This window comes from Taeniopygia guttata, chromosome 5 (genome assembly GCF_048771995.1).
Source record: "Taeniopygia guttata chromosome 5, bTaeGut7.mat, whole genome shotgun sequence".
In the NCBI taxonomy this organism is placed as follows: domain Eukaryota; kingdom Metazoa; phylum Chordata; class Aves; order Passeriformes; family Estrildidae; genus Taeniopygia; species Taeniopygia guttata.
The window spans coordinates 13,871,658-13,897,963 of NC_133030.1; the positions used below are offsets into that span (position 1 = coordinate 13,871,658).

Below are 26,306 nucleotides of genomic sequence, written 5' to 3' on the forward strand. Positions count from 1 at the left end.
GCCTCAGATTTAAAACTCCACAGCATTTTACAAGCCTTTGAAAGAGTGTTCTCTTGTCATGGTAATGAACTAAGAGGGAAGAAGTTCCACTGACTTTTTCCTGTTACCAGAATCATTAGATCACAGTAGTCTGACTCTTGCTTTTCCTTCTCAGCCTCTTTACAGCTCCCAAGCACCTCCCACTTTTGTCTTACTTTTGGTTTTTACCATTGAGTTTATAGGGAAAAGCAAGTTTCTGTCATGGCTGATACTTTCAATCATGTTTTAAACTTTTTTTTTTTTAATTCAACTGGTAGTGATTTTTCTTTAACTAATGTTTTTTCATTTTAGGGAAAGTCTGCGTTATGGTCTCATCTGTTACATTACCTAGAAAACAGACAAAGAAGAACCACATCAGGCAGCTTCAGTACCTCAGGTAAGATTGGCATCTGCTGGAAGAAGATGATTAAAAGCTGTGAGTAAGAGCTGCCTGCAGATTTACACCATGCAGAGTTTTTTTCCCTTGGAAATACCCTTCACTCAACTGAATCAAATATTATGGTTACTACAGGTTTAATATGGGCCTGGTATGTTGTCTCAGTATGTTTTATGAAAAATAAACTTGTTTGCATTGTGACCACTTGTTTGGGTCTGGGATCTGAGTACCATGGTAGTCAGAAACCCAGAAACAGCTGATGCCTCAGAGACAGGCTTTGGAATGGATTGCTCTAGTGCATCATCCTCCATGAGACACGCAGGCCCTGCATGACTGGCAGAGAAAATGATCTTATGGATCAGGATGGAAAAGCAGTATAAGCACAGAAAATTGTGCTGTACACCCTGAAGTTTTACAGAATGGCTTGAAAAACAACTGAGCAGGAGGCTTACCGTTAAAAACTTAAACTGAAGAAACATATTTTAATTTTTGTTGCAGTAGAAGCAATATTGTGCGTAAGATTTATTGTTAATATATTTTTAGGATTATTAATGTAATTTTTAAACATTGCTTCTTGTGTCAGGGGCATAGGATATAAATTTGGAGAGAATAAGTTTGAGGAGGCAGTGGGTGTCTTTTATTTTTTATTAAAAGCTGCTGTAAGCAAAGATTTGAGCATTAGTAATGTGCACAAGATCTTGTAAGCAATCAAAACCATAGATCTGGAAATTTTAGTCTTCTGAATGTCCCTTAGTTCATGGTGATTTTGTGTATCAGAATAAGTCACAATTAGTTCCATGCTTTCTAATTTGGGATTGAGGGCAGAGATTGCATTCAACATAGAACTTAATTCTGGAGTTTAATTTGAAAGATAAAAGTAATAATATTGCTTGAAAACCCCAAAATGTGATATTTAAAAAGTAGTGGTGCTACAAAAGTGTGCAAAGTAATAGCTCAGTAAGGACAGGGTGTGTGGTGTACTGAGTACAACATATTTAACACTGGTTTCTGGTGTCAATAGTGCCACTTACTGCACAGCAAGAAAACAGGGTAGTCTTTAGAAAATAATACTTGATTACTCTATGTCTTAAGCCATTTGATGTCATACCAATTTCAGCTGAATCTAAGCTCAATAATGTGTTGGTGCTCAGTGTGTGCTGAGCTTTAGAGCCATCTGTGTAACGTATTAGATTTTCTTGTAATTTGGAGTGGAAATACACCGCAGTACCTTCACAAGTCACCAGTAATACAAGAGTGCAAATTGGTGTTAATTCATCTTATTTTTTGTATTGATTGTAGAATCTCTAGATGGATTTCTGCTAACAGGAAATTGTTTTCTTCTGAATCTAGGAATACTTCTCGATTCAGAAAGACGAAAGTCTGATACAAGTCCAGCCATGTCGCCTCTCAGAATCTCTCTCATCCAGGATATGAGGTGAGTTTGAACTGTTAAATAGCCCAGGACCCCCTGAGATCTGCACACTTGTTCTGTGTCTACTGTGCACCATCCTGTGTTTCATGCAGCAGCAGGAGGGGCTGTGGGGAAGGAACCTGATGAACTATTTTAAAGGAGGTAGTTCAGCATTTTCATTAACCTTTACAGAAACAGGTTTCATACTGAGGAGCTTTTATATTGTCAAAGTGATTAACTTATGGAAATACCATGACGGAGTTTTCATATTTTTTAAATATTTTGTGTATTGGTTTATTTCCACAGAGGTGTGGGTGTGGTGTTTGTGTTTTCCCAGTCATTGCTGAGTTGGTTGTGTAGTTCTGAGACCACTTTTGCTTCTCAGGGAAGAACACAGTTTAAAGAACTTTTTTGGTCTAAAGAATGGGTTTATCTAACATTCAGTACTGGAGTGTGAATGAAACTACAACTTCTACCCATTGCCTTCTTTTCAGTACACTGAAAAAGCAATATGCAGAACTTCTGAAACAACCTTGCCAGGAATTGTCTTTTCCTTGTTTTTCCTTACAGCATCCATTTTTTTTCAGCAGGGAAGAGTGAATTGAGGATTTGCCTGCCTTATTAAAATATACCATTTGTGCCTTGTGTGCAGGAAAAGCTTCTACTGAGCATGCAAAGACAGTATTTAATTTTCCAAAGCATTCAGCCATAAATATTGCAGTGATAAGGTCCAGAATGAGTCCTAAATCATGTGAGACAATGGGCCTGGTTTAGAATTTTGTAAATAGGGCACTGCATTGCAGATATTTCCTTTTCAGGCTCTTATTCTCTTTGAGCTAGATTGCAGGGATTTTTTTTATTGTGCTGAATATTAAGGTGATTATGTTTCTTTTTCCTACAATTTACCTATAATTTTGTGTTCTTTGGAAAATTTCAGCTGAGCTTGGTTCAGAAGAGCTGTCATGCTTTGACAATATCAAGCATGTATTTTTCTTTTTTTTTTTTTTTTTTTTTTCCAGGCATATCCAGAACATAAGTGAGATCAAAACAGATGTTGGCAAGGCCAGAGCCTGGGTTCGCCTATCTATGGAAAAGAAGTTGCTTTCTAGACATCTGAAACAGTTGCTTTCAGATCATGAACTCACAAAGTAAGATGGGTTATGTTGGTCAAAGCTTTTAAAAAAAACCCAAAATTTATATAATTGTTTGGTTTCAAAAATCCTGGTGTGCCTATTTTTGCATCTGCTTAGCAGTGTGCAGAAGGCATGGAACAAACTGGCCTTCCAAGTGTGTGAGCTGTTTGGGAATTAGGATTCAATGCTGGGGTTCTTGACATGTGTTTTTACATTTAGAGCCTGCTCAGCGACATAAGGTGATTTGCTTTCATAATAATCACATACAGTGTTTACTGTGTGGAAATTAAAGCCATAGTAATTGTAATTAACTTTAATTGAAGACTTCTGTCTGGAGACAGCTTAACCTATGCTGTCTGCTCTTCCTTTCCTTCCACTCACCATCTTCCAAGGAATTTCTTCCCCAGTCCCCCTGAACCCCAACAGCTAATTATTTGAGATTTGGCTTGTCTTATATTATGTTGGACTTTCTGATGAAGCTGTGGCCTTCAGTGAATAAGGAAAAGCTGAAGGATGGAGTGAGGGCAGTGAATAAATCTTGTATGTCCAAATTAAGGTTAAGCCCCTCCAGTGAAGTCAACAGTTCAGATCAGGTTAAATTTAGCAGTGCTTGTCCCATGCAGAGCACATGCTGTGGGAGGACTTTCCACACACTACCACACTCCATGTACCTCCACAAAAGAGAAGGAAGAAACCTCTTAACACTGGCTACTGTACTCTTCATCTCTCAGGCAGATTCTGATTCTCTGGAACAGAGGGAGACTGCAGCAAAAGCATGTTTAAAATGAAAATAACAGACAAAGGAGCAACTTGTACAGGATGACATGAATTCTCTGTAATCTTGTGTGCTTTGTGCTGCATATTTAGATATCCTACTTAGAGAGCTGTTGTAGGCAGTATGGTTTCAAAGTGTGCCCCCATTTGCTTTTGGAGGAAGCAGTGCTGAGTACAGTGAGGTACCTAAAGTAATGGTGCAAATTCTGCCATTGTAAAATGTTCACAAGATTGTGTGTTGTTCTTTTTTGAAGCAGCTGTTAGGTATATTAATTATCCCATTCTCTTTACTTGACATTTGTTAACAAATGTAAGGAAAATGTTCCATGTTTGGTTTCTTTCTAGTCTGCAAAGGGAACAGGCAGAAATCACATGTCCTGAGACCTTTATGTGCCCAGGGAAACAGAGAAACCTTACCCTTTGAAGAGACAGGACAGCACATACCCTGACAGGCTGTCAAACATGTGATTCAGATTGTGCAGATGAACCACAGACATGGGCACCTGTGAGACTTTTGTGGCTTTGCCACTCTTGTGGCTATAGGCAGATTAGGTTAATTTAAGGCTCAGTCTATTTTCCTTGAACGTTTCCTGTCAGTCTCTAGTGTCAGGTTTGTTATGGGAGAACATGCCTGTATGTTGATTATCATTGATTTGTTTTGCAAGTTTCTGTCTTGTGACTTGCTGACTTTTTTGTAAATTGATACCTGAAATGGAGGGGAGTTGTCAGGATGACCTCCTGGCAGAAACAACCTATCCATGGCTGGGTCAGCATTTCTCATACCTAATCCATGCATTCTGGAGGGTTTAGGAATTCCTGCAGCATCAGTTGGATTTTGATATATTTTGGCATGGTTTTCTTTTATGATTATGCCCAACACTTGTTGGTTGCATTTATTGGTTGCCACCTTTGCATGCCTATCATTTTGGTTATGTTGGGAGCTGTGTACTATAACACTGGAACTATTCCCTGTATTAATGTGCAGGTTGTTGTAGCCCCTGGGTGATCACCTATAGCCAAACAGAAGCAGATAGCCCCAGTTTTTGTCTTATGTCCTTTGAGAACAATCTTCTGTCATACATCATGTGCTGGAGAACTCTCCCATGGCACCTTCTGCTCAGAAGTAACTTAAGAGAACTTTCTTGACTTCAGTTCTGTCATTTTACATGGTCAAAAGAAGTCAAGTTTTTTTCAAGAAAGTGCAAAATTCCTTTTTCCATCTTGGGGTATTTTTGGATGGGAGAAGACCATTAAACCAAATGTTACATTTGAAGGGTGGAAGATAATGAGAACTGGACTGGTTCACTTTGGAGATGTCAGCCTTGCAGTGTCAGTGTATCTTGGCACACTGAAAACCCTTGACTCTCCCAGTATCACTTCTCATTTGTAATTCCTTGCCCATTATTCATAGTGTACCTAATAAATTTGCACAGTAGAAAACATTTCACTGGAAGCATCTTGTTGCTGTGACAGATTATGTGTTTTGCTTTGTCAGAAAACTCTACAAGCGTTACGCATTCCTCCGCTGCGATGATGAGAAAGAACAGTTCTTGTATCATCTCCTCTCATTCAATGCTGTTGATTACTTTTGCTTTACCAATGTTTTCACAACAATCTGTAAGTATTTGCTTTCTCTGCAACTCTGATTTCTCAGTTTGGTTGAGTCCTTGTCCAAAATCCTAAGCAGCTCTGATCAACATGCCCTAATGTAATTGTTCTGCTTTTTTCCCCTGGGATCCATCTGTGTGTGCTCTATTGCTGTTTCCATGATCTTCTCTGGTGGGCAGGAGTTTCTGTCTCTGTCACTTTTGTTTCTAACTCAGTAAAATACATAGCTCTAATAATTTTAGTTGGAGGTGAGTTCTCAGCTGAAATTTTTGTTGTGGACTTGTTTTCATGATGCTAAATAAATACAGTATGGGTTTTTCAGGATCAATAACATTAATGCATGCTGGGAATTAAAAGGAAACAAACCTTTCCTTTTTTGTGCTCAGGCTACTTTGTTGCATGCCTGTCTCTGGAATGAAATGCCCATTGAGGGTTGCATCATAACTCTTCAACATTTTTTTTTCTTCTAGTTGTTAAAAAGATACCCTAGAGAAACTTCTAAGCTATTGTTGATAACTATAACACTTAAGTGTTTTACAGAGTTCTCTAAGGTCTATGTGCCTGCTGCCACAGGACAGCAGGGAAGGCAAAATAAGGAAAGACTTTAGCAAGGCTTATGAAATTGGGGGTGGGATATGTGAAAGGACTACCCTTGGAGATGTGTTGTGATTAATACTTGTGTGTATGAAAGACAAGGCAAACAGACATCCAAGCAAAATAGCTTTTGGTCTTGCAGGCAAGTTCTGGATAATGTGAAAATCTGGTCTGCTGGATGCAGTTAAATTGTCACTTACTTTAGGACTATCAGCACAGAAAATAAAAAGGGAAACATTTTAATTCATTCTTAAATGGGCTTTTAACGAATTCCAACCACCAAATGCTTTCTCGAGGGCACTGACAGCTGAGGAGATGTTGAGGGAGAAATGCATTAAATGCCTCAGCTGAAAAGCCCTGACTCTAATCTGCTTATGCACTATGAAGGAAGGGCATAAAGCCAAGAAACACAGTGACCACTCTGAGAATTGGATTTTATTATAAAAGGCTGGTTAACAGAGGGCTGGGCAGGAGGTGCTGGGTGGTAGAAGAGCATGTGCTTTGAGAGTCAGAGAAGGGACTGCAGCTCAGGTGATACGAGGTATCACAGGTGAACCAGGTGATCAGAAAGCATTTGTGCATATTTCTGCTGCTATGTAGAAGGGAAAAAAATTGCTTGTTCTTTTAAGAAATTGATGCATCCTAAAGTTACCATGACTAAGAGTGACATGGCAGAGAGAAATTTGCAGCATTATGCTGTATTTTCACTGGATTTGTTCAGCCATGGCAGTGAATGCTGCTGCCATCCATGCCTGTAGAGAAAGGCTGCAGTTTGTGCCTGAGTGGGACCTGGGGGAGTTGTACAGTGTGCTGAGCTACAGTGCTTTACAGGAATATCATGTCTTTACATCCTTGTCACTAGGCTGAGGATAAGTAACCATCTTTGTGCATGTTGTGAGGTTGGTAAATAAAAAGGGATTACATTAATGAGAAGGCATCCAAATTTCTTTTTTCACTTGACACTGTTTTGGTGTCAGCTCTGCTTCTTAGTGGCTGCTGTATATGTGTACACTTCCCCATTGTCAGTCAGTGCTTAGTGTGCAAGTGTTAGCATGATTAAATGGGATTTCTGATGTTCTTTTAACATTTCATGGGACTGCAGTGCTGTTTTATGACTTATCTTTTGCCCCTTTCTTGACTAAAGGGGTTACATAATTATTCTTCTTAATTTTTAAAGTGTTCTTTCTTTTGTGTTTGCAGTGATACCATACCATATATTGATTGTTCCCAGCAAGAAACTTGGTGGCTCAATGTTCACAGCCAATCCTTGGATCTGTATTTCGGGAGAACTGGGTGAAACAGGAGTCCTGCAGATTCCCAGGAATATATTAGAAATGACTTTTGAGGTTTGTGTTACTTGATACAAAACCCAATTTGGATGTTCTGTTTGTTCAGTTTTAAATTCTCCCCTTGCTGTACCACCTTGCCATACATTTCCTATCTTTGTGGTTAGTCACAGATAGTTTGTGCCTGTGCATAGAACATGTAACCTATATTTAATAGCATGCAGAGCAAAATGACTGACAGTCCTTAGGGCAAGGGATAGACAAGACTGTCTTTGTTACAACTGTGGGAGGTGTCATATCCTCTTCTGTTGCAAAACAAAGAAGTGATTCTGCTCTGATTTTTGCATGTGTGTTGTGTCCATTGGGTAAAATTGAATTGAAGAATCTAGTTCAGCTGATGTTCTCTGTGCAGATCAAAATAGTATTAAGCAAACAAACAAAACCAAGTAAAGCTGCCTACCACTAAAAAGCCCAGAACCAACCATGCAGTCAGAAACAGGAACCACATGTCTGAGTTTGTCTGAGCATGTTCCCTTGTAGTTTTCTGCCCCAATATGCTTTCTTTCAGCTTCCTCTGACAAACTCTGTTTAATTTGCAGTGCCAGAACTTGGGAAAACTGACCACAGTGCAAATAGGACATGATAATTCAGGGCTGTATGCCAAGTGGCTTGTGGAATATGTTATGGTCAGAAACGAAATAACAGGGCATACTTACAAGTAAGTATCATCCTGGCATTTCATGTGGGGTAAGTAGAATTCCTGCAGGGAGCTGGCACAGTAGGGCTTGTTTGATTAGAAAGGTCTGATCTCCTGGGACTCTGTGTCTACAGTTGCCTCGACCTGAAGGCACAGAAAGATCATTTGGCTTCTGGCATTAAACAAATGCTGGTTCTTATGAATTCAAACAGGGTTTGCAGTTTGCAGATGTTCACGTCTCATATCAGACTGTTGGTGGAGAGGATGAGTTGACTGTTGTGCAGCTTAGAAATAATCTGCCTTGAGCCCAAGGAAGAATCAGCAGGTCAGAGCTTGCTGCTTACCAAATATAGGTGGTATTTTATATTAGGAGTGGGTACTCCAGGTGTTATAGAGACACCTTTGGACACAAGCTGGAACACAAGGCCTTATGAGTGTTAGAAACATGTGTTTACATGGGAAAGTAAAGGAATGAAACTTACAGTGAGAATTACATTTATTTGTGTTAGATACAGCATAGTTTGATGCCCTGTCCTTTGTTTAGGGAAACTGTCAGGCTCATGTTGATGTCAAATTGTCGGGTAAGTCCACTCAGGTCTCCATGCCAGTTCATTTGTAATTAAATGAAGAGGAAATATTCTATTTTTGGATGCTGTTCAATTTTCCAATTAAGCTGATTAAACTGCCATCAACATTGGTTTAGAGAAAGTGATAATGAGCAAATGAGCATGTGTGCTTTCTAGTGTCTGATTTAATACCCCAATTCAGTAGAAGTACTGGTGTTCTGGCATTTAAGCATATATTTGGGCTGTGGGGTTGTTTTATAGCTGGCTCGCTATGTAGCATATTCAGTGTATTTCTTCACCCATCTATGGGATGTAGTAGGATTTACCCTTTTACCTATTTTTCCTCAAATCATGCTACATGTGGGACTCAGGCAAAATCTGCTTTGTGGATGGATCATCTACTGCAACACTCAGCACAAACTTGGAACTGAAAAGCTGTTTTACTTTTGCTGCCTGTGCTGGCAAAAGCCAAAGCCAAGACTTCATTACTTGGTGCTGGATGAATGAAGTCTTTCTGATAACTATGCTAGCAGGATTTGGGCTTTAGGCAGCTGCAGTTGAAAGTCATTGGCATGGAATTGAATCTGGATTGATCTATCTCCTTGATGTTGTTAGGTTTCCCTGTGGAAGGTGGCTTGGGAAGGGAATGGATGATGGCAGCTTAGAGAGGATCCTGGTGGGAGAGCTGCTGACTTCGCACACTGAGGCTGATGAGCGGCAGTGCCGAACCCCTCCCCTGCAGCAGTCTCCAAGCATGATCAGGAGATTTGTCACTATCTCACCAAACAATAAGCCAAGTGAGTGCTGGGGGTTGTCCTGTCTTGTCCTGTTCTGCATCATCACCTGCGGGCTTGCAAACACAACTGGAATTGGGAGAGGACCTGTGAAACTCAGTCCAGTGTCCTGCTTGTACTCCAGCTAACTTCCAAATGATAATCCTGGGCATCCTGTTCTGTCTACTTAAGTTTTGAAATCTGAAAGTGTGGCTGATCTGTCTGTGCTCCTGGCCCAGTGATGTTTTTTGTATTGTCCTTCACCTGTGGAATGAATGCTATGGAGGAAGGTAGAAATTTGCTGCCTTTTCTCTGTCTGTCCTTCATGGATGAAGAATCTTGCTAGTGGTTTCTATTCACAGACTTTTTTTTGTTTGCTCTTGAGGTCAGTGTTCTGTTGTTGTCTTATTCCTGATAAATCAGGTGGTTACTTTGTTCGCAACCATACCAATACTTGGGTTTGCAGCAAAACTGCCACAGGAAGTATTTCCAGGATGCCCAGATTTGTTAGTCCTAAATAAAGCACTGCTCCTTTTCTTGGCTTTGGGTCCTGGTCTGACAATTCACATAATGTGTAAAAACCCTTTCCACTACTGGTGTTTTGAAACACCACAGTGTTAACTTCAGTATAAAACCAAACCATCTCCATTCCTACCTCCTCAACAACAAATAAATGTAGAGTTGGGTCTCCATTACCCACAGCCCAGCACTGTTTCCTTAACAGAATGAGTTATATTTGTTTGTGCTCCTCTGCTGTGCTTTGTGCTGTACCATAACCCTCACACACAGGTACATTTTCTGAAGCTGTAACTGGATATATTTTTGTGTTTTGCAGAGTTAAATACTGGTCAGATACAAGAAGCTATTGGTGAAGCTGTTAATGGTATTGTCAAGCATTTCCACAAGCCAGAGAAGGAGGTGAGGGGTTGATGTCTGTGCAACGACACTCCTGTCCTAAACCTCTGATTAGTAAACATGAGAGAATATATAGCAGAAGTAACTAAACTGAATAAACAGCCATGTGCTTGAGAATTCCTGAAGTGGAGCAAAAATGAGATACTGAGATAGTACAGCCTCAAATACCTGTGTTTTTCTGCTAACTGGAGCATTTTGTTAAATTAAATGTAAACATCCTGGTATTGGAAATTGTGGTATTAGTCATATTCTACCAAGTCAAATTCTGCTGTCAAGAGCACTGCCTACTGTTTAGTTTGTTCTGAATTAACTGACATTTTATATCTGCATTGAGCTCTAAGTAGGTTTTTGATGTCTGTTTTACATTATCCTTGCTACTTAAAACATGAAAGCCCATGGGCCACTTGAAAAAATGGGAAAGAAACAAAGGCCACCCTGAAAACATCCACATCTCCCAAGAAAGTGAAGCAGAAGTGCTCTTCAAGACTTTTCTGCATTACACATGTAATCAGCTGACACAGCAGTGACTTTCTGAAACAGACCTAAGGAGCATGCCCCTGTCCAGCCCCGTGAGCCAGAGAGGTGTAGAGCAGTGCTGGATGTGGATGGATGGCTCTTGACAGTCAGGATTTTTTTACATTCCTGTAGCACCTGACGTCTTAATTCATTATGGAATGACAGATTCATATCCAGGGTAATTCTAGTCAGTGATCACATTTGGTAGTAATCTCAAGTAGTCATGCACTGGTTTTGCAGAATAGAATTTACCATCATGTGCTGAAGAAAGACTTTTATTATTATAGGTAAAACCTGCTCATTATCTTGGCCTGTTTGAGGCTTATGAGGCTCAAACAGTGCTTTCCTCAGCCTCATTCTTGGAGAAGTCAATCAATTTTTGAATGCTCAGGACTTGTGAGAACTGGGCCGTCCTGTTTGAGGTCACTGTTTGACAGCAGAATTGAACTTTAGGCATCTGTTTATTTAAAAACTTAGTGGGACATTTGTGTCCCAGAGTCCCAAAGCGAGGTGATGAGTGTATGTGCTTTCTGTGTGTGCTGGCAGAGAGGCAGCCTGACCCTGCTGCTGTGTGGAGAAAGTGGACTTGTTTCAGCTCTCGAGCAAGTGTTCCAGCACGGATTTAAATCACCGAGACTCTTCAAGAACGTCTTCATTTGGGATTTTTTAGGTAAGTGGGAGGATAACATCCCAGAGCCTGTTTGTGTCTTTGAAACACATCCAGCTGTGTTCCTTATCACTGCTGTTGTGTCTCAGCTGGTGTGAAGAGCAGACTTCTTGGAGGCATCTCAGGAGCTGAATGGCCATGAGAGCTCCTATCTGCTCGTACTGTCGTGAGAGAGAGCCTCTGTCTTCTGCCAAAGCTGACTGTGCTTGATGTAGCAACTGGGCTTTGTCCTTCTAGCAGTAGTGGTGTAAAACAAACTGTCTTACTGAGGAGGAGGTACATGAATAGGGTGGTGAATTGACATGGGGTATCCTTGTTAATTGAGCACAGTGAAAGCAAGAAATCACACTTGTAAGAAGTTGAGTTGCCTTTCAAAGCACAGCAGATAGATCTAGTGGTGTTGTATGTACTGGACATTGTAATAAAGGGGTTATAAGCCCATTTTTCACACAATGGACTAGATCCCTTGACACAAAGCTGAATAAATCAACTGAATTCACAAACACATTTAAAAAAATGAATTATTTTAAATGTTTCAATATTTTGAATAGCTACTTCAACATTGCAGTTCCTCTTATATGATCATTTTACTGCACTCAAATTCAGTGGATAGGTGAACCTCTTTAGCATTGTTCAGAGGGGAGGAAGTGGAATCCCAGTTTTATACAGGGGGAGCACAGGACTGAATCAAACAGAAAAAACCAGTGCCTCAAAGTAATGATTCAGGAAATTAATGGATGAGCTTTGATCTGAGGCCTTTCAATTTTAATTTTCTTCTAAATGCACCGATGAAACTTCATTCTTTCCCACCATTTTTTTAAGAAAAAGCACAAACATACTATGAGACCCTTGAGCAGAACGAGATGGTCCCAGAAGAGAACTGGCAGACAAGGGCCAGGAATTTCTGTCGCTTTATCACTGCTATCAACAACACCCCAAGAAACATTGGGAAGGATGGCAAGTTTCAGATGCTGGTGTGTCTTGGAGCCAGGTACAAAGAAACTTCTTTATAATTGTTATTGATATTCTAATGAAATGAAAAGATGCTGCACATGGGGCAGTTACTCCCCATTCCCTGTCTCATAAGTGGAGAGCACGGTAGGTCTGCTTAAAAGCAAAGAATAAAAATCATGTCTGTGCAGATGTGAAATTAACTTGGCTTTATTTTTATTCCCAAACTGCCCACTGGCCCCTTGTCAGAGACCACCTTTTGCACCACTGGATCGCCCTGCTTGCAGACTGCCCCATTACAGCCCAGATGTATGAGGACATAGCCCTGATTAAGGATCACACGCTGGTGAATTCTTTGATTCGGGTGCTGCAGACCTTGCAGGAGTTCAACATCACCCTGGAGGCATCTCTTGTCAAAGGAATCGACATCTGACCTCCTGTCCCACAGGAAAAACTGTCTTTACAAACACAAAAAAAAGCAACAAGGAGTGAATCTCGTTAGTATGCAAAAGTTCTGTCTTGCCAGTACATTGTATCGTGAACTTGTTCATGGCCCAAAAATGCAACTTTGACTTTTCTTGAAGGAAACTCCAGAAATAGTACAGGCAAATGGATAGAAGCTGTAAACTCAATGTAAAAAAGAGGATTTTGGTATAAATCTATTTTAGAGTTTATTTGCTGATTTGCTTTTTACACACTTTCATGTGAAAGAGATAGAGATGAGTATTGTGCAGCTTATTTTAAAGCTGCAGTATTTCCTTGCCATAGAAAATGTGCAGTGAGCCTTTCAGCATTCTGTGAACTTGCCTTCAGATATGCTGTATGTCTTAGACCCCAGTGTATACACTCCATTTCTGCTGAGAAGGTCATTCTATAGTTTTTAAACTAATATTTTATATATTAACATTATTACCAATGTTTGATTTTTAAGGTGTTGGGTCATGTTCTGCTGCAAGGGAACTACAGATCTGATCTGTGCTTTTAATAGCTCCAAAGCACTGATTTGTCAACAATTATTTTTTTCCTTTATTTTTGTTGTCAGTATTATTTTTAGTGAAATCCAGGAGACTGAACCGTGAAATGTCCAGAGATCAAAGTAATATTTTTCATATTGGTACGTAATTGCACAGAAGAAGAAATTAAGTCTGTTTTTTAACTGATGTTTTCTATTTATTTAACCTATCATTGTGTTTTGTAAGTTTGTCTTAAAAAAAAAATCTTCTATGATACAACTGGCTATATTACGTTGCAATTCAGAATTTACAGTGTAGCCCACTTAAATGAAAAACCTGGAATAATTGTTCATAACACAAGAACATTTCCACTTAAACCAGCCTTTTGAAGCTTGGTATATGGTTGCTGCTGGTAATTCTCTTAACTGCTAATAAAGAGGGACAGGAGTTCCCCAGATGACTAAATAAAGATCTTTATGCCCCATCTGAAGTAATAACAGTATACCGTACTAACAAGTATAAGGATTTCTTAATGTTTCTGAGAAGAAAGTGGTATTAAGTTTTTTCCTTTTGAGTGCATATGTCTTGGATCCCATTGTCACAGTCTGCTTCATTTGGGATGCTTTTGTTTTTAGCAAAGAAAGTTTAATCCATTTCTGCTATGAAACACAAACATTTTGAAAGCTTAATTTATTGGAGATCTGGAACTTGGCAAATGCCTAAAGGCATCTCTGTTCATTTGAATCCTCTGATAAAAATCTCTTTGAAATGAATATTTGACTTAAGAACAGGCTGATTTATCAGCATCGCAAATTACTGTACAGAAGTTCAGGGCTGTGTATTTAAGAGATCTCCACTGTATAAACTTATCTCAGTATTGTCTCTCTTTGGAGAAGCACAGTCCAAGTTTTTTGGTTCATACAATATTGTAGCACTTTTACTTTACCTACAGCTTATTCACATCTTGTGATAGTTTTATTTCCATAATTTATGAGTATAGCACATGTATTAAATTTTTGACTATTTTTACTTTTGTCCTATTTATTTCATTATTAAACTGAGAAGTTCCTTTGTCACTACTTATCAGAGCAAGATTCTTCTTTTATTTCACAGTAGCATTAGGAAGACGTGAGGGTAATGTCTGAGCCACTCTTCACATGGGGTGGGTGCAAATTCTTTTACAGCTTACAGGAGCATTTCACAGGAGTTTTCTCTGTGTGTGCAGGGTTAGTTTTGTTGGTGGTTTTTAAATTTTTTCTTCCCTCTTTGGAAGGGCAAAAATAAAACAGTTTTACTGCATTCTAAGAATTTCATATGTTCAATTTAATATGTTAGGATAGTCTTTTTACACCTGCCCTAAATTGTTTATGCATTAATAATAGCAAAAATAATTGGTTTATTTTGGTGGGTTTTTTTTTTTTTGTTGATTTGTTTGGGTTTTTTGTTGTTGTTTTTGTTTCAGCTGTCTTGAAAATGACTTTACTAGGCCTGAGTTTACCAGGGCTTATTAAGTAAGACAGAAAGGTTCTGTATTTTGACCTTAATAGTTGAGCTGATCCTGTTAAAAGCATGTATCTCATAGTATTAAGGGTGGATTAATTTTATCTTGTATGAGGTAATTTTCCTGAACTAAGGTTCTTTTTTTATCTTTTTTTTCCTTCCTTACACAAGTTTACCTAGTGAGACACTATACCACTGGCCTAAAGGCTTTTTTGGTGTGGATTGTTTCGCCCTCTTTAGGACAGTTGGAGATCCCTGGGATGGGCAGAGGCTGGGATTTGGTGATTGCCAAGGGTGAGCTCCTTGGCTGGCTCGTGGGGATGGTGCTGTCCATCAGTGAGAGCACCCTGAGTGCAAAAGGAAGAGACCCAGATCCTCTTCCAGCTCCTAGGTTCCTTTATTCTCACAGCAAAACCCAGTTTGAGGTAGACCTTCCTCCTCTTCTCACAGGGGTCCTGTGCTTAATCCTTTTAGGGTTCCAAGCACTTTCTGCTGTGGACTTCAAAGTCTGGAGGGATTTGCTCCACTGACAGAGCAGTAGAAGGTTCTGAGGTGCAGCAGAACTAAAGCTGGTTTTGTTAGCTCCAAAGGCATCCAAGGAAGAACAAGATATTAAATGTAGCCTGTGCCAGGATTTTGGGAAGAGATTTGGCTGGCATGTGTAAGAACAGCCCGGGCTGTGGGAGCAGCCACAATCCCACCACTCTGCAGTGCTCACCTCACACCCACCCACTTCTCCCATGGCTGTTGTAGCAGCAGTCCCACAGGATAAGGTTAGGATCCAGCGTTTGCTCTTGCCATGCCATTCTGCTGAACTTTATAGGAGCAAACAGTGTAGTCAGCACCTTTTTATCCAGAGCTTTGTAAAATCCTTCTCCCTTTGTTCAGAGTAATGCAGTTTTAACTTTTTTTCCTGTTACTTTTCCAAAATAAAGGGACAGGTTTGGTAGGTACAGTTAGTGTGGCTGTGCTGTTCTGTTGTTCAGTGGGGATTTTTTGGTAACAGTTAATGAGAAAATAAAATCTTTATAACAGCACACATTCATTCTGGAGAGAGAAATGCAGTGATTAAAAAGTAAGCAGTTCATCATGCAGTGATGAAAATACATACTGCTAAACTGGCCAAACATGTTTACAGGGTCATACCTGATTTGAGAAGAAAAATTAGGTTATCACCTATGAATGATTTAGGCTTCTTTGGTAAGTGCTACAGTGATACTTTATACAAAAAGAAAATGCAAATTAATAAAGACTTGGTTTAAATGTAATTAAATACTATGATGGTAAGTTTATACAAAAGAAAAAAAAAAGCCTTTACCTGCCATAAACTTTAACCACCTGATATTCTGTAGCTGAAAACATATTCATGAACTGGAGACTATTCCACAACTTTTTCCATTACAAAGAGTATTTTTCAAACTGTTCAAATGGGACTTACTAGTTGGATGACCCATACTTTTTATGTGTTTTAAATCCATGAATATGTTAAGATTTCTGCAGTGAAATGATTCAGATTTAACATTTTCTGTATATTGTCAAATGAATTTTGTCCGTAGTGAAGAGACTATAGGATACTTGAAAATACTTGAAGAAATTGTACACGTACTTCACATCTTTGTAGCTGTTTATTTTATACCTAGAGATTGGCTGTTAAACTGAGATAAAGCATCAATACCTTATAAACTATATATTTTACTACATGGGGAACTCACTGGCTTGTGTTTTTTTAAGGGCCGTGTTGAAGTTTACATTATAATGACAAAACCAGGTACTGTTTTCCTTTTTTTATTTTCCTGTACCATTTCAATCCATCGGACATTAAATGTGAATTGGATATACAAAGAGGTTTTACAGGTGTAGCTCATTTGCTGAATTGCAATAAAATTTGTCTTCTAACATGAAAAAATAGCATTAATGTGCTATTTTCAAAAAGTGTTATAATTTGGCTGATATCTGGCTCATTGCCTGGCTGCAGGTCTGTGGGACGTTTTAGTGGCTCGTTTCAGGAGACCTTTGTTGTACAGTTTTGTGTCTGATCTGTTCAGCTAGAGCTGCTCCCTCCCAGCTCCAAGGCTTCTCCCAGGCCATCCTTGTCAGTCAGACTGCCACCAGTGGAGGAGATGCCTGCTCGTGAGTCAGGGACTGGGGAGAAGGGGGAGGCAGAGGGACCAGCACAGACCTTGGAAGGTTCTGTGAGCACACACCCTCAGATGTGCTGCCTTTCCCTCTGTTTGAAACTGTCTGAGGTCACCACTGAAAGTTCTAAGCCACCAGGGAAGACAGAAGAGGAGGAGCTGGATCATTAATTTGGAGGTATCTCTGTAGCTTCACCTCTCACACCCCTGTGGTAGTTTTGCACGGGAAGTTTTGCACCTGACCTGTGGTGGAGGCTTTTTTTAAGCAAAGCAAAATAACAAGTGTCGATATCCCTCTTGGGGGAGCTGCATGGATCTGCCTGAGCTGGGGGTGATCCTGCACTGCCAACAACTGATGGTGTCTCCCTGGGGGATGCCAGAGGGTGAACCTGGCCTGAGCCATGCTCTGGTGAGCTGGTGCTGTGGCCTCACCCTTGGACAGATTTTGGGGTGCAGTCGTGGGCTTGGTGCCTGCTGTGGGCGTGCTGAGCCCGTGGGGGACACCAGAGCTGCCTCAGGAGCGGGGGCCATCTCTGCTCCCGAGGCTTGGGGACCTGCTGCTCCTGACCCCCCTGAAGGGATGGATGTAGGGCAGGCCTGCCTGCGGCTGGGGTAAGGGCAGCTTCACTCGCCTCGGCACAGCTGGTGGCCTCAGGCTTTTCAGATTTCCTCCAAGGAAAAGGAGCACCAAGAGCAGGGTCTCAGTGGGCAAAGTGTGTTGTGCAACTCTGGGTACACAGGCAGGGGCTGTTCACTGACTGCTCCGGTCTAAAATGTTACCATTTGTTGTAGCAATGACTTGGGAAGTTCTCACAAGGAAATGCAAATGTCTGAAAGTTATTTCACGTGGCAGTGTCTCCTTTTTTCCCCCCTATTATCTCAGAAATATGTGTGTATTAATAGATCATGCTGTATTCAGTTCTGCTATAAACAGGAACTGTTCATTTCAGGGACAGTGGCATGTTAAGATGCAGATCCTATAACATTTAAAATATCACTGGTGTATCTGATATTTGTTTGGGGAATTTTTTTCTACAAGTGGCGTAAAAAGACTTAAGACAAGACATATAAATTACATGGGAGGGTTTTTAATGCCCCTTGTGACCACTGAATCCACAAAATTCCTCTGTCTCAGATGAATCTGTGCAGCTCCTGCTGATTACTGAAGATGTGTTATTTTTACACAGAATTCAACAACCCTGGGACGCTTAAGATGAGAAGTGCAAAAATTTGAGAGGTAGATTTCAAAGAGAAGCAATTACTCAAAACTCAGTGTACATCTGGAGATGAGCAAGGCTTGAAACTACAGCTCTGAGACATTTTTTGTGTGCTTTGGAACAATTAAATATTTTGAGAGTATTTTCTCACTTATCGTCCTCCTACTTTTCCTTTTACCATTCTGGCATCTCCCAGCCCTCCCAGTTGTTGTCACAAGCAACAATTGTTGCTTACTCAGTCATGCTAAATTTTGGGTCAATATGATGTAGACCAGCAGAGTTGCTACTTCTCATTTAAGTGCAGGTGAAATGGCAATCTACATGTCTTCAAATAATGTTTGGTCGCCATCAAATAATGTAATTTAACAAGTATTATGAAACAGTTTTTCACCCAAATTTTTCAGACCAAAGTATTCATCTCTACTCAGGACATCAGGTGTACAGTTTCTGAAGCAGATTTTACATCCAGCTGCTCTGTGGCAGCTTAGTCTCCATCTCTCTATGTGAGGCAAGTGCTTTTGATAGTGAAAATGGAGAGCAGAGGGGAACTGGGGGTCTTAACTCTATGGAAGTAGCTATTTTCCAGGATCTATTTTCCTCCCTGAAACTTTGTTACTTGATTTTATTTTAAATTGCTGAAAAAAAAAAAATCCCCAAATGGTCCTATTTGGGTTGTCTTCCTGTCCAACTGTCCTGGTATGGTTGTTTTCCTTTCCTCATACTTAACTTAGTGCTGAAGTTGAATCTTAAGAATTTTTCTAGCTTCTCTCTCTGCCAGTCAAGGTCTTCGTGCACAGAGTAGTCATCTGTCACTGTGACTCTGTGGTTGAATAGAAATAGTTAAAAAGGCTGCAGAAAGGCATCTGAGTTGAAGTCTGAGCTTGTCTGGTTTGTGTCTTTAAAGAGATATTTTAATGGCAATTCTTCATCATAAACAAATATGTGTTATATGTGAAATAATAGCCAGGATCTTTCACAAAACACTTAGAGATTTATGTATAAGAAATGGCTTCATTAGCTAAGATAAATTTGATATTGTTCTGTTTGTTTTCCAAGCTGCAGAGAAATCTTTTGATCTAACTCAGGCATTCCCAAATATTTATGTCTCACTTTATGTTTTGGTTTACAGAAGTAAGAAAGATGCTTGGCTTTTATGGTGCCTCAGAAAGCTTTGGATATTTTGGTTACATGACTCTTCAGTGTCTCTTACTGTTTTTTCTGCTACACTCTTCATATGTGTTTTACTTAGTTTTTTGCAAATCTTGTGATCAAAGTTAATTAAATTAATACTGGTCAAATTCATTGAGGGGATTTGACTGGGCAGTGCCTGAAATGTGTACCAGCTGTTCTGTAAGGTGGCTTGAAGTCATGTGCCTGGGTGGGAGATGGCTTCTCTGTCCATTTGGGAGAGCTGTTTGTGCAGAAACCCTGAGTGATAGCCCTGGATGAGAGATGTGCAGGTGTGTCAATTCCCACCCCAAGTATGGTGGTTTATCCTGGAGGTCATGGAAATTGTGGAGAAACCATTCATTTATTGCTCTCTGATGGTGAGGGGAAGATTGGGGTATGGTGCAGGGCTGGAGAATCCTTGGAGTGTTCAATGAGCAGCTTTATGTATTTATAGATGAGATTTGCCAAAGACTGAAGCCGTCCAGGAGACACAAAAGGTTGCTTCTCACTGGATTTAAAAAGAGAATAACTTTGATCATTTCAAAAGCAATGAAGCCTGATGCTCCAGTGAGAAAGGAGAGTAGTAATTTATAGCTGCCATTAAGGAAACAAAGACAAAGACTGAGGGAAAGTTTCATTCTGAAGATTTACTAATGTGTATAAACCGCCCATGCAACTAGAAACAGCTCGGTATTTCTCACAGAACAAAACAAAAGAGAAAGGGCAGTGAAATGGGGATGGGAGGGAGGGGTGGAAAAGAATACTGCCCGCTTTTGCTCGCAGTCTGAAAGGTCAGACATTATTTAGGAAATTATAATTTCAGTGAATAACGTATGAACCAATTTTACCTGCCAAAGGAGCGACAGCTGTGAGAAATCCCTGGCTGGGGATGGAGGTGGGACGGGGATGGGGCTGGGTTGGGGTGGGGTGATGTGTGGGTTTTGGCATGGCCTTCAGCCGGGGATTCACGCTCTGCAGCGGGGTGTAATTACACGGTAAAAATGTCAATAATTGTATTCTTGAACAAACGCAAGCGCGGCTGGAGCGCGTCGCGTGTGTTGGGGCTGCGACAGGCTCCGTGCTGGGGCTTGTTCGCGCCGGGCGATGGCTCCGGGGCCGCGGGGAGCCCGGCACGGCTGCCGGGGGCACCGCAGCCTGCGTGTGAGGTATCCCCGCTGCTGCGGGCGGCCGCGGCCCCGCGGGACACCTGTGTTTGGGGCGCCGCAGGTGTGCGAGCGCCGGGGCGGCTGCCGGGGCTTCCGCGGGCGGGGACGGGGCGGTTCGTGTGCCGGCAGCGCCCACCGCGCCCGGGGCAGCGGGGCAGGGCCGGCCCGGGGAGGGGGAGGCCCGCCCAGCCCTCGCCGCCCCGCGCCCGCTGTCGGTGCGAGGCGGGCCGGGCGCCCCAGACACTCCCTCGGCCGCCGCCTCCTCCGCCCGGCGGCGGCAGCGGCAGCAGCGCCATCCATGGGGTCCGGCGGCCGCCGCGGCGCGACGGGGGCGCGGGCGCTGCCGCTGCTGCTCCTGCTGCTGCCCGCGCCCGGCGGCCCCGCCGCGCTGCCCCTGCCCGGTGAGTGTCCCCGCTCCCTGCCCGCTGAGTGTCCCCGCTCCCTTCCCCTGCCCGCTGAGTGTCCCCGCTCCCTTCCCCTGCCCGCTGAGTGCCCCCCGCTCCCTTTCCTGCCCGGTGAGTGCCCCCCGCCCCTTCCCCTGCCCGGTGAGTGTCCCTGCTCCCTGCCCGCTGAGTGCCCCCCGCTCCCTTCCCTGCCCGGTGAGTGTCCCTGCTCCCTGCCCGGTGAGTGTCCCCCGCTCCGTTCCCCTGCCCGGTGAGTGTCCGCCGCTCCCTTCCCCTGCCCGGTGAGTGCCCCCGCTCGCCCAGCGGCTCCCCCCGCGGGCACCGCGCGGTCCCGGCTCTCCTCTCCAGGCCGGCGGCCACGGGAAGGGGCCGGGGCCGGTGTGAGGCGAGGCCGTGGCGGGGCCGTGCCCGGCTCGGGCTCCGCAGGTGCTGCCAACGCCGCTTCCCGCTGCCCTGGGAGCGGAGAGAGCCCGGGATGGGCACCTGGGGAGCGGGGTGTGGGCGGCGTGTGCTGCGGGTGAAGCTGCCTTCGGACCCCGCGGAAAGAGCCCAGGGATTCTCCCGCCGCCGCCTCCTGCCAAGTTAAAGGCTGCGATGTTTGCTCACAGTCTCGCTCCTCCAGGGTCTCTCCTCTGCTCGGGATACTGTCACTGCAAGGGGAAATCTCGCTCTCTCTAGCCCTCTTTTCCACGCCTGTGCAAGCATTAGTGATGCGGCTTCTTGTTGCGGTTCTTTACCGCACGCTGCAGATCACAGAGGAGCGGTGTAAAACTAACCCAGCTGAGCTGCCGTCCTGCCGCTGCCACGAGATCTGCTTGATGTCTCTGTGTCCTGGCTTGGAGGGAAGCCCCCTCCTTGCCGTGTGTTTTCTGGGACCCCTCTTACCGGGGCAGGGCTGTGCCCCTGGCTCGGGCAGGGCAGAGCTGACGGTGCTGAGAGCACAGTGTCAGCACGTGTGACTGGTGCTCCTTTATGCCGCTGTCTGTCCTTCCCTGCCCATCCTTTCTGTCTGCACCACCTACCTGAGTCCCACTAGCTGGAGACCCCTCAGCAATTGCCCACACCCTTCCTTGCATGACTTGCTCCTTCAATTCACTGCCTCCCATATTTTTAATGGCTTAACTTCTCTGCTTTGAGAGGAAGCCGATTCTGCTGCTCTTCCCCGCTGCTTTCCACTGTTTGCCACCTTCTCCTTTCTTGCTGGTGGCACTGTCTGGGGACCTCATCGCTGCTGCTGGAGCTGTGTGCACCTGAGAGCCAGGAAGGCACTGCTGCTCTAACACTGGCCCTTTGCCTTGTTTCCCACTGCCAAACCCCATTAGGAGTTAAAACCAAGTGAGCACTTTCTGCAGTTGGCAGCTGCTGCAGTACCTACAGGCATATTTTGTGATTGGGGGAAAGAAAAAAAAAAGGAGCAGGATGAATGCTATAATTGTAAATGGGAGAAGTGCTGGCTGAAATTTCCATTTGGAAAGTGATCCCCACCATAAAAAGTGGCTGACTATTGAAGTAGTTGCTTTCTGCTGATACTCATGCACTACTTCTTGTTTTAGGAGGTACTTTTTGTACCTGCATGGGGTGTTGCTTCTACAATTCTCCCTTTTAGCTGGTTGCTGGAAATCTTCCTGTTTCTGTGCTTCAGTTTTCTCCTGCTGTGTGAAAAACTTGGGCCAATGTCTTCTGCTGCCTGTAACTTTTCTTCCTTTTTATGTCTGCACTTCTTCATCTCCAGGACTTCTTCCTGTTGGTGTTTCCCTTTCTCTTCATTTCCTCTTCTCTGAAGTTTCCACCTGGATATTTTGCTTCAGTTTGCTGTGCTTTGAGTTGGCTGGCCAGGTGATTTGGCAGTTCTGCTCCCCAGATACTATTCTTGTACTTAAAAGAATTATTTTAAGATTATACATCTATTTAATGGTAAGTCAGTCTTTTAACTTGTTGATGGTGACTTTGAAAGTACATTTCAATCATCTCCCTTTGTTATTTTAAATCCTTGGGCTTCCTGCAGGTGATGCATGGATGTGATCAAGAACTCTTTCAATAACTGTTTTTTGTTAATAAGAAAGATTAACAATCTCTGATGAATCTCTGTGAATCTATCAGCTGAATTTCACAGAGCATCTGACCCTTACGAGATTGTTTCGGGTGCATTTATAAATGTGCTCAAAAAGCCTACCATAGGCTTATCTGAATTGCATACAAATATATCTATATGCAGGTAGAATATGACAGAAATTAAAGTGCAGACACTGTCTCCGCCTGTTTGTCCTGACACACAAAACCACACAATATTCTTGCCGGCACCATGAGAGGTGCTGAGCCTTGTCATCTCCTTAGGGATGTGTTTGATGCTCTGTCCTCCTCCTGCTGACATCCCTCCTGAGCCTGCTGTCTTTTCACAGATGTGGACGAGTGTGCCCTGGGGCTGGACGACTGCCACCCAGATGCTATTTGTCAAAACACCCCGAAGCTGTACAAGTGCATGTGCAAAATGGGTTACACCGGCGAAGGGAGGAAATGTGAAGGTAAAGGGAACAGAGCACAGAGTTCCGTCTGTGTCAGCATGGAGCATTTCTAAGAAAACAGAGTCACTGAAAATAACGAAGGATCATTTTTAAATCAAAATAGGGATTGTTTTGTCACCCGGTTTACTTCTTGTTTACAAAATCACCTGGATTTTCACCTGTTCATTTCACTCAGCCTGATAATGAGTTTGTTGTTTATGGCCTTAAAAAACACAAGGTAAAACTGCAAGGGGGTTTCAGGGTGTTTTCTCTGTCATCAGAAACCTTCAGCAAGAAATGCATTAAATATAGTGTATTTGCAAGGCAATGATGATTTTGGACAGCAGTTGCTGCTCACATTTAGGCAGTCACATCCCTGTCTGTAACACTCAGGCAAACATCCATCATACTGACTTCTTCTTTATTCCTTAGACATTGATGAATGTGACAACGACTTCAATGGGGGCTGTGTCCACGAGTGTTTCAACATTCCAGGGAATTACCGCTGCACTTGCTACGATGGCTTTATGCTGGCTCACGATGGTCACAACTGCCTGGGTAAGGAGTGTGCTCATGGGCAGGGGGAGTGGTGGTGGGTGCACCCCTGGGGCTGCATCCACGGGGAACACCTGGCAATCTCTTGGGCTCAGTCAGTCTGGAGAGAGAATGTTGCTTGTGAGTCTGAGGATTTTCAGGTACTGAGGTACCATCCCAGTGTGGCTCTTTCCCCCACTCTGTAAACGAGGATAAGTGTGCTATATTTCTGTGGAGTGCTTTGGGTTTAAGTGTGCCCAATGTCATCTATTATTATGCTAAACGAGTTTATGTAAAGGAACATGTGCTATCATTGTCCTCTCTCTCCCGCATTTAGCTTAGGATCAGTTGCCAGGTAAGTTTCCAGGCTCAGGGATCTTCTCTCTCAAATCTATCTGTAACGTGGGGGCTTCTCACTCTGAGTATTCCTAAAAGGAGAGGATGGTTTGGAGTGTACAGTAGCTGTATATGATGGAGGCCATTGAAGAGCTCACTAAGCCCTGAGCTGGTGAAGGTGTCCTTCTTCCTGGACCCCAGCTGGGCACCCTGTGTGCCTCAGCCCTGTGCTACCTGTGCCATTTGCTTTTTCAGAGATGGCTCAGTTTTCCTCTACTGCTGCACTCCGTGTGGAAGTGCCGGGACACACCTCCATACCCATGGCAGTCAGAGGGAACCTTGTTCTCACTGCAAAACTGAAGTTAATTCAGCTGGCTACTTCCCACTAGTGTGTGGCACATCAGCTGGGGGTCAGACCATCTCCAGGCTGTGTCTTCTGCTGGGACAAATCAGACAGCTCTGGAGTATTCAGTGGGATTGTGTTGGGGTTTACCTGCTGGGAACTTGTTGTGTGCCCAGCTTTCTACAGTGTAGGTGGAGTAGAGGGTGAGCTCCCCAGGTTCCAAATACTTAAATAAAGTAGAGAGGGAAACAAAATATCTGCGGATACTTTAAAATAACAGAACATCCATCTTATTTTTGCATTTGTGTAAACACAGAGTAGAGTTCAGCTGAGGTTACCATGAAGGGCTGGATGTGGAGGAGCACACTGCCTCTAACAATGGCACCAAAGGCATTTGTGTATTCTCTTTGTACCCAGGGCATATTTCAGCTGAGCTGTTTGTGACCAGTGACATAACTTAGACCAAAACCTACCACCTGCCATGTCACGGCTCAGCTTTGCATGGCAGACCTATAAAATAAAATAAAACAAAATGTCATTGACATACAATGAGGTTTTTACCACTGATGTGCCAATTTTGAGTTGAGATGTAAACGTTAAATAAATATTTTGGCATGCAGCAAATTGGATCACATCTTCTCTTAATCTGTTTATTTACTTTGTTCACGCCAGGGTTGCCCTCCTCTCACCCTTATTTTTGAAGATCTCTGCTGTGTGCCTGGGTTTAAGCCAAATAGACAATTACTTGTTGGAAAGAGATGATTTTTTTGAAAGCTTTCCAAGGTCTGTAAGACAGAAACATCTGCTGGAGTTCAAATGTGTAGCACTAAAGACTCGTGGTGGCTGTTTATTCATGATTGTTTGCACATTCACATCACTGCAGAACTCTAAAATACTCAGCTTCTTTGTGATGGAGATATGTCAGCCGCTCTTTTTCTCCAGCAGGTCACATTCTTTTGCATCCAATTGAGTTACTCACTGCCTTCAGTGGACATTAAATCTGTTGTAATACTATGTTATGCTTCTTACTAAAAGCCTCTCTTTCTCCTTTTTTTTTTTTTTTCCAAAGACAGCTGTTTTCTGCCAGAAATGCTACAATGTTAAATTAAAAACATTGTACTATTAGCCAGGAACAATGGACAGAACAGGGAGCAAACATGATGTTACAGATGAATTTGCAAATGAGACCAGTGCATTGCCTCAGCAAGGTTTTGTTCTGTTTTTAAAGGACTGAGAGTTTTTTAGTTCCTGTTAAAATTTCTGAAAGTTAGGCTAGGAGAAGTATTTGGCAGTCATGGTTACAAAAACCCCATGCTTATTAAGGGGTAAATTCCAGAGAATTGGAGGTTGGGATGGGCATCCAGTTGTTCAGAGGCTTAGCTGAAGTTTTTCTGCTCTTTGGTTCTCTTGGTTATCTTGCGAGCAGGGCCCTTCTGTGTTCTCTGGTGTTGTTGAGACTATGAGTGTTGCAAAATCAAGATTAAAGCTGCTTCCAGAACTTCTGCTCTTGTCCTTGATTGCAGTCAGTCAACACAGCAGCAGCGCTGATGATGAATGATGATGTCCTAGACTTGAGGGAGGAGGATGACGAACCAAGCACCAGAACAGATGTGGTGCATGAATTCTAGCTAGGGTGAAAGTCAGGAGCAGGGAATAGGTTTTGAGCTGAATTTATTTTGAGGCTTGTATTTTTCTTGTTACACCTTTGCTTTAGGATGTGGAGCTTCCTGGGAAAAAGAAA

The 26,306-nt window shown here is 42.7% G+C and overlaps 2 protein-coding genes across 6 annotated transcripts in view; both read left to right on the top strand.

Moving 5' to 3' along the window:
• Nucleotides 1-14,338, top strand: part of DENND5A (DENN domain containing 5A) — a 61,588-nt gene extending 47,250 nt beyond the window's left edge. For 2 of the 4 annotated variants that reach the window (XM_030273808.4, XM_072929619.1), the window contains 11 exons: nt 331-415; nt 1,766-1,850; nt 2,846-2,974; nt 5,229-5,350; nt 7,136-7,281; nt 7,821-7,939; nt 9,100-9,281; nt 10,093-10,175; nt 11,235-11,358; nt 12,178-12,346; nt 12,556-12,994. In XM_030273808.4, the coding sequence (XP_030129668.4) occupies nt 331-415; nt 1,766-1,850; nt 2,846-2,974; nt 5,229-5,350; nt 7,136-7,281; nt 7,821-7,939; nt 9,100-9,281; nt 10,093-10,175; nt 11,235-11,358; nt 12,178-12,346; nt 12,556-12,739 (1,428 nt within the window). In that variant the 3' untranslated portion in view covers nt 12,740-12,994. Of the gene's footprint in view, nt 1-330; nt 416-1,765; nt 1,851-2,845; nt 2,975-5,228; nt 5,351-7,135; nt 7,282-7,820; nt 7,940-9,099; nt 9,282-10,092; nt 10,176-11,234; nt 11,359-12,177; nt 12,347-12,555 lie in introns of all 4 variants that reach the window. The other 2 variants (XM_012574196.5, XM_012574197.5) reach the window with 1 other exon arrangement.
• Nucleotides 14,339-20,645: 6,307 nt separating this feature from the next.
• Nucleotides 20,646-26,306, top strand: part of SCUBE2 (signal peptide, CUB domain and EGF like domain containing 2) — a 39,642-nt gene continuing 33,981 nt past the window's right edge. The window contains exons 1-3 of one of the 2 annotated variants that reach the window (XM_002197452.7): nt 20,646-20,848; nt 23,251-23,373; nt 23,785-23,910. In XM_002197452.7, coding sequence (XP_002197488.4) covers nt 20,746-20,848; nt 23,251-23,373; nt 23,785-23,910 — 352 coding nt within the window. In that variant the 5' untranslated portion in view covers nt 20,646-20,745. The remainder of the gene's footprint in view (nt 20,849-23,250; nt 23,374-23,784; nt 23,911-26,306) is intronic. The other variant, XM_072929622.1, reaches the window with a different exon arrangement.